This window comes from Ylistrum balloti, unplaced genomic scaffold, assembly GCF_031769215.1.
Source record: "Ylistrum balloti isolate Yb309-2 unplaced genomic scaffold, AGI_CSIRO_Ybal_v1 Utg370208, whole genome shotgun sequence".
In the NCBI taxonomy this organism is placed as follows: domain Eukaryota; kingdom Metazoa; phylum Mollusca; class Bivalvia; order Pectinida; family Pectinidae; genus Ylistrum; species Ylistrum balloti.
This window is the reverse complement of record NW_026782179.1, coordinates 1,307,551-1,315,943: the sequence shown is the minus strand read 5'-3', so window position 1 is coordinate 1,315,943 and position 8,393 is coordinate 1,307,551. Positions and strand designations below refer to the sequence as shown.

General features: G+C 31.3%; 1 protein-coding gene across 1 annotated transcript; it reads left to right on the top strand.

The window, feature by feature from the left end:
* The first annotated feature begins 219 nt into the window (after positions 1-219).
* Positions 220-8,393, top strand: LOC132551596 (histone acetyltransferase KAT8-like). Its single transcript, XM_060215755.1, has 10 exons — positions 220-421; positions 889-966; positions 1,554-1,738; positions 2,694-2,747; positions 3,354-3,518; positions 3,994-4,083; positions 4,495-4,635; positions 5,181-5,274; positions 6,294-6,444; positions 6,825-8,393. Exons 1-10 carry the CDS (start codon positions 220-222, stop codon positions 7,039-7,041), a joined length of 1,377 nt encoding a protein of 458 aa, XP_060071738.1. The 3' UTR covers positions 7,042-8,393.

Here is an 8,393-nt window from a genome sequence, read left to right as displayed (position 1 = left end):
AATACTTCTTTATTATTGGATCAAAATTTCTTTACGAATTAATGGCAACTTTGCTTGCTATACGCGGTAGTTTGTAGTCTGTTCTGAGTCAACACGGATTAATGAAACCGTTAGCGTATTTTAATACTACACACGCCTAGACGCGCTTGCAGTCTTTAGAATGTTTGAGCTGGCGAGTCGTATACTCAAGCGTTATAGTAACTGTGTTTATTATTTAAAATGGCCGATTTGGATGCGAAGAAAGGAATATCGGAATCGGATTTAAACGGCTCTCTATTACACCAAAACCCCCGCGTTTCCATTCAGATGCCGTACCAAGATTCGCATAAAGATGAAGAAACAAAAGACAGAAATATTAGCTCCGATATACTGCCGGATATTGGCGAACACTACTTAGTCCAACGATCCGATGGAACATGGCGTATGCACTTTATTTATTTTTATACAGTATGTCGTTAGTATGAATGATTTAGATTAGTCAGTCAGTCACGCACGAGAATTTTACAAATTTTACAGACATTGCGATGGAAAAATTGGATTTTCGATCAGAAACGATACGTCTATTGCCATATTTAATGCCTGTTATCGATTACGTGTATACATTTAAAAGTATGTGATCCGATCTGTTTCATTTTATATGATATTTGATGCCTATATATTCTCATTAATTGTGACATCATACAGCACGGTCTGATTTTATGGTTATCATTACTTATATCTATTGGCAGAACGCATTCTTGTGTCTGCACTGGTAGGACAGTATAAATATAAGTAGTAGCATTGATCTGTTGAACTGTCTTAATTTTATCGCGTCTTTGGTAGTTAAAATGGCAGAGGTTTGCCAGGCAAAGCACTCTGAAGTTTTCATTTTTTTCATTTCATTTTCAGATGCTGCAGAGATTATTCAGACTCGTGCCAATGAACAGACTGGTGGGAAGCATGAATTTTATGTCCACTATGAAGGATGTAAGGAGCAGAGTTTGATATATTTAATGACAATTATTCAAAGTTTTTAAGTCCATGTATCATGTATGATATATACCTCTTCAGGTGATTCCAGAATGACCTTTCTTGAGAGAAAATATACTTTATAAACCTGATATTCTGAGTATATGTGCATCTTGTTAATTCTGGTAAACTTAATGATCAAGATAAAATTTTAGAAAATTAGAAAGAAACCTAGATTTTCTGATATGTTTTGTTTCTTCTTAGTGGTTCAGGTTTTCTTCTGTGATATTCAGTCGTGTATCAAGGTACAATGTCACTAATTTCGTTTACACTGTACTGTTAAAAATACACTTGCCTTCAAATGATGACAAACAGACTAAAAAGTTATCTTAAGAAATATTGTAAATGCATCTGTTCAATATTTCACAAAACAGCTAAGGATTTTACTGAAGTTAATGCTGTTAAAGTTAATGGAAACAGACATCTTTCTATATAAGGCTGCTTCAAGTATAAACACATTTATTTTTGTTTTATTTTTGTTTGTTTGTAAATCAGTAGAAATGTCAATTATAATCAGTTATTAGTTATATGTTTTATTTAAACAGTTAACAGACGTTTAGATGAATGGGTGGAAATCGACAAATTTGACCTGATTACTAAGATAGAGGATCCGCATAACAACAAAATGAAAGATGTCTCGATCATAATGACAGATCTTAGCGATGGCACTGACAGAAAGATCACACGAAATCAGAAACGTAAACATGATGAGATCAATCATGTTCAGAAGGTACTGTATTTTATTTTCAATTTTAGCTGATATGGCATGAGCTGCCTTTTAGTGAAGTTATATTATAGAATAATATGTTTTTGGGGAGCTTGTTTTTGTTGGTTTTAAAAAAAAAGGAAGAAAGGTAAAAATGCTAATTCATGGACGATTTCTTAAGTGGATAGGTATACTTATGTACATGTTCTTATTTTAGCATTTGTTGATGTGTGACTTTCTGGATTAAGAGTACTCACAAAACCAATGTGTAAAAAAATCTCACAAAAATTAACAATTTTACAGAACAATACGTCATCTCAAATTTATCATTCATCTTTCTGGCACCAAACATTTCTGCAAACAATTTCAAGGATTCTAAAGAGTTGTGCCAGTCCAGATTGATTATTTTACCAGCAAAATTAGAGAAGACTAGCTGCTTGTTAATTAATTGTCAAATTTAATGTGATTTATTGTGTGTAGATAGCAATGCTTTGAGAAGTGATCAATCTCAAATTTATTTTCATGAATCCTTTTCAACTTACTAAAACAATGGGTCCCACAATGTCAAGTTTAAGTATTCCCAGACATTCTATGAGTTCATCAAAATTCACTGAACACAGGACTTGAGACTCCCATGTAGATATGTCACTGTGATGTTGACATTCTGTATTGTAAAGTAAATATTATCCCCAAGCAAACCAAGTGTTTTTATTTCAACTTGTAAATAAATACTTTGTTACTGTTAGGAAACCTTACTGAAATTTTGATGTTATTTTATAAGTGCAGTTCACTATCCAAATACTGTAAGTTTGTATTTGGTTAGGAATAGAGGCATGATGAATATGGTAGTCAGTTGACATAGAGTTCAACAACAGATTAGAAGATATAAGTTTATTATGTCTTAAAGCATGGCACTGGATTAAAAATAACTTAAGTACATCAAGATTTGATATAGAAAATATTCTTTTAATTGAAATAGACCTATGCTGAAATGGATCCAACTACTGCTGCACTGGAGAAAGAACATGAAGCTGTAAGTAACATTTTACTTTTTATCAAAAAATGAAAATTTCTCATATAAGTTCTCCATAGAAAGAATTTGGTTTATTGGACAGTTGAAATATTGATATTTAAAATGAAAATAAAATCTCAGACTTAGTGCCATAAAGTCTCATCAATTCTTTGAATCCATGAATTTTGTGAGTATAGTTTTCAAAGTAATATTTCATTTGTTATAGTTTTGTTTTATTTGAACGATGATGTGCAGAAAATGAAATATGAAAAATGTGTTTTAAAAGAAAAACCTATCAACCTATGTTAAATTTGACTAGACAAGGGAGGTAGCCCTTTAAAAATGATTATTTCTTTGTTTGATGACTATTTGTCATAAAGTGACAGCTACAGATATGGAAATAAGCATTTGATCTCACAGTTTAGAGGAGTGCTAATTTTGCAATTACATGTATACACTTGAAATACTGTTTCACTAAAAAGATTTTACATAAATTAAATAAGGTCTGAAATGTTAGATATCAAAAGATAAAATATGTTACAGTATACTAGTTCAGAAATATTTTATATGGTGATTTAATAAGACCTTTGTGTATAAAATTATCCTCTGATCTTTCTTTATTAACAGATCACAAAAGTGAAATACATAGACAAGATTCAGATTGGTCGATATGAGATAGATGCTTGGTACTTCTCTCCCTATCCTGAAGAATATGGCAAACAGTCTAAGCTTTGGTTGTGTGAATATTGTCTGAAGTATATGAGACTGGAAAAGTCCTATAGATATCACCAGGTAAGAGATTTATCTAATTACATTTAATTTCCTGAAATAATCTCTTAATTTTATTTGTTTTGAAATTTCAAAATAGAAATATCAGAATATCAACTTTAGTTATTTTATAACAATTACGAAACAAGCTTTTAGCTTGTGTTAATCACACTTGTTAGCCCAAGATTCTTTTTGTTCTGATAGTCAGGACTTCTGAAAGCTTCCAAGCACTTCAGCATGGGATCATTAAATTGTTCCTCCAAGCATTTAAGAAAGTTAGTCCAATGCACCACTTGATTATAACACATGTAGATTTTATGACAGATCAGGGTTTTATTATAAGAATTATTAATGAAAGAAATCTTTCATTTTTGTGTTTTTAAGATGAAAGTAGAATAACACTATTTCTTAAAGACATGAGCCTATTAAATAAAAGCATATGGTTAAATTCTATAAATTCAGTCAAGCATTAAATAATTTACTTTATTTTTCTTTTTAGAGTCAATGCATTCATCGACATCCACCAGGCAAGGAGATATACAGAAAAGGAACCATATCTGTGTTTGAAGTTGATGGAAAAGACAGCAAGGTATAAACGGTACCCTTGTGTAATTGGTGATGTTTATTTACTTACACCATAACTTCATTACATCCCACAGACAGTACACTGTCTCTGGACATCAACTTAGATATGATTTTACTTTTAATTCTTGCTACAAGTTGATGGAGAACAACTTTCACTGTTGACATATTGAATATCACATGTTTTATTTAATCTAGAATCCTTAAACTTTCTGAAAGTTAGGACAGGATATTTCTATAGCTTTCTCAGTGCATAATTATGCCTGGTAAGTCATTAAGTTGTTTTCATTGTCCTCATCCCTATAAGTAGCATCTAAAAATATCTCACTTTTATTTATGACAAAGTATTATATAAGTGTTGAAGTTATTGAAAATAAAAATAAAGGAATATTTCTGAATTCCAGTTTTTCTATTGTAGATATATTGTCAGAATCTGTGCCTCCTTGCTAAATTATTCCTGGACCATAAAACACTATATTTCGATGTTGAGCCCTTCATGTTCTACATCCTCACAGAAGTGGACCGATACGGATGTCATCTTGTTGGTTATTTCTCAAAGGTAATTTTTAGTTCCACACACAGAGACCCATTGAAATGAATTTCTACTTCCAAAAAATGTTGCTTCATATTATTTGACTACCACTAAATTTGAACATTGTAACACATTTATCGATTCTATGAAATGAAAGAAACTGTATAAAATCAACAGAACTGCCAGTTATTAATTCCACAGAAATATATCCTGAATGGTTTGGGTTTTGTATTGCAATGACTGTGAAGGATACATGCCAGCTTAATATTTTGATATTGCATCTCACTTTCGAAAGAGCTCTTCATTACAAAATATATAAATAATGTATGATGTGTTTTGTGCATGACAATTTGCTGAAGAAAATAAATATTCTAAGAATACTGAAGAAATCCTAACTGGCCTGTAATTTCAGATAGGATTTAATTGATTTCAAAATATTTCAAAGAGAGTTAATTAACTTTGGCAGAAAGTGCAGGTGTAATGAAAACTTTTTTGGCATTTATAGTTCTTTTTAAACAAATTTTGTATTTATATTTCGTGCTGTTAAAGATTTTTTTTTGCTGCTTTCACAGGAAAAAGAATCTCCAGATGGTAACAATATTGCTTGCATTCTTACACTGCCACCATTCCAGAGAAAAGGATATGGCAAATTCCTCATTGCATTTAGTGAGTGATTTATTGGTAGTAATGCATAGTCAGGGCTAAATGACAAGTGATAATTATGGGATTCTTTTTCATTTGTTGTTGTTTAGGTCAGCATATAAATACTCAATGCCTACAGCCAGAAAATTCTTTGGTTCAATAACATGAATTTTCAGAAAATGATCTGATAGAATGTACAGGCTCATATTTTGTATGTAGGTTCCTATTGGTCCCTAGTTGTGCTCTTTTGATTTTGGGAATGTGACCATCTCTCATTGGACAGTTAAAGATTACTATTGCTACTTCTCAAATTTCATATAATTAAGAGGAAAGAAGAGAAAAGAATTTGAAAAATACAACTTTTATAGAGGAAATGAAAATCAAATGGAAAATGCCAAGATCCCTCAAGGATCTCTTGTCCTAAAAAAGGATGGTTTATTACTTTATATGACCTAGATAATTCAAAGGCAAAATTGGAAGTTTCTTTCACCACGACATTTCCTAAATGCCATTTCTAAGATATCCATTTCATTTGTACTGGTATATATTTGATAATATATTGTTTGTCATTCCATATGCATTGTTAATCACACACATGTAGAAAAGTTAGAAGGTCAACTCGGATCAGCTTTTCTGTCCATCTATCTGCTTGAACTCCTCCAAGATATTACTCGTAGGGTATTACTTTCAGAGTTATGCCCCTTTGTTGTATATTGTGCACATATCCTAAATACTCTCTGGTGTTATGCATAAGAATTGTCAAAACAGCAGTCTCTGATTGGTTAAAATGTTTTAGTCTGTAAAAATGGTAGTATTTTACCACCTAACCTTAAACTTGACTTGGATGCCATTGTATCTAAAACATTAGATTCTTGTTTGGTTGAAATATAGTCGTTATTGAAATATAGTCATTGCCAAATGATGCTTCTTTGTTTTGAAAAAAGGGAGGCTACTTATTAATTGTTAAGAATAAGAACCTATTTTTTTTGTTATCCTTGGGATGACAGCTCTGATTCCTTCTAATGTATTGCATTCCTTGATAGGTTATGAGCTATCAAAACTGGAAAGCACAGTCGGATCCCCAGAGAAGCCTCTTTCAGATTTGGGCAAGTTGAGCTACAGGAGCTACTGGTCTTGGGTCCTCCTTGAAATTCTACGAGATTTTCGAGGAACTTTGTCTATACGCGATCTGAGGTAAACACTGTAGTTTGACAGATATGTAAAAAAAATATGTATATATATAAATATAGATATACCTAAATTTTATTGATGAAAATAACTTATATTAACTTAAGATTTAGATAGGCATTCTCATTTCTTCTCTAAATACCTCTATATTATGATTTATAACTTCATTTCTTCTAACTTAATTTCTTGCAACAATTTTTTTCAGCAAAGAACAGTATAAAATCAGTAAAATTTGTGAGTTTTTTTCAACTTTGTTTTCTTTTTTCAGCTTACTTGAATACTTATTAGATTTTAGTATAATTCAATTTAGTAATTTAATAAAATAATTTGAAATTCAATCAGATATGGAATTATTTAAACACTAAGAATTTTGTATCTTATTACAGTCAAATGACCAGCATCACACAGCATGACATTATCGGTACACTGCAATCCTTGAATATGGTGAAGTACTGGAAGGGACAACATGTTATCTGTGTCACACCAAAGCTTGTTGAGGAACATTTAAAGAGTGCTCAGTACAAACGTCCAGTTCTCACGGTGGACTCTTCATGTCTGCGATGGGAACCTCCAAGAAAGATTCAGAAACTCCTGAAAAAATGATGAGATTAAAACAAGAGTTGCATAAGATGTCTAAAAGAAGTTTTAACATATAGAATCAACTCATTGATAATCTTTTGTTTGTTAATGAAAAGTGTTAAATAGATATATTTTTTTTTGACCTTTTAGGAAATTTGAAAGAGTACTTCTTTTATGTATCAGTCAGTGAGAAGGTGTTGTTATGAAAAAATTGCTGTTTGAAAATTGGGTGAAGTATGATTTCATTTAGTTACGCATTTATCAATAGACATTTCTATATCATTTCTTCAGTTTCAATAGCATTAGGAAAACATGTCAGTCAGTATATTTGAAGTGTAATTAGGATCAATAGTACTTTCCTATAATATGTAAATGAGGAAAACAAACATTACAGTAAACTTGGTATTTGAAAGAATAGGCTTGAGAAGGTCCTAGGTATATCAGTGTAACACAAAAGGTAGTTTTAGAACATTTTTATTAATTTTTACACTGAATAATGTTTATTTGGAAGACTGGGGCATCACACTTGTTTGAGTTTCAGAGTGGTATTTAAAGATAATTCCCCTGGTGGGAAATGACAATAATGTACATGTACTATCATCAAGATCTGCTTTAAGTATTTAAGTGTATTTGCTAAAACATGTATTTTAAAATCTGTGTTAAAATCCGTTCTTATATTCTATCACAACCAAACATCCAGATCAACATCAGACCTATATGTGGAAAGTTGTCTGTTGTCAATTAATATCAAAGTTCTGTTAACCATATGCAACTTTGGGAGATGGACATAAAGTCATTTACTGTGTGGTTGATATGGTCATGTATGTCCTCACATTGCATGGTAGCACAGAAAATACTCTCTCATTGCTTTTTGATAGTTTATACTAAATACATACATGTCACTGTAAAGTCATGTTTCTCTTAGATTTTTCCGAGATTAGACACTTCATTTTTTTCAGGCTTGATTCTTCTGTAAACTTTATTTTTATCTTGTTGAATCTGTGAAAAAATGATTTTTAAAAAAGTATTGACAGCTTAATACTGTAGTTGTGTAATGTCTGAAAAATCCTCTGCAAAATATGATTCAGTATGGTGAGGGTATATGATTTTGATTCCTGAAGATTAAGTGATAATCTACTGTTACCTTTGTTATCTTTGCCCAATAGTTTTGAAGATACTATCAGAGTATTCAGATGAATGGTGTTACATAAACTGACAACTGTAGCAAATATATTTCATGTCTGTAAGTTATCACAATCCAAACAGCAGTGTAAATGATTCTTGGTATGTCACACTGCTTTGTGTGTTTTGTTGTAAGACAGTATGTTAGCCTGACCATTATGTATGTATGCAGCAACTTTTATTTATATGTACTG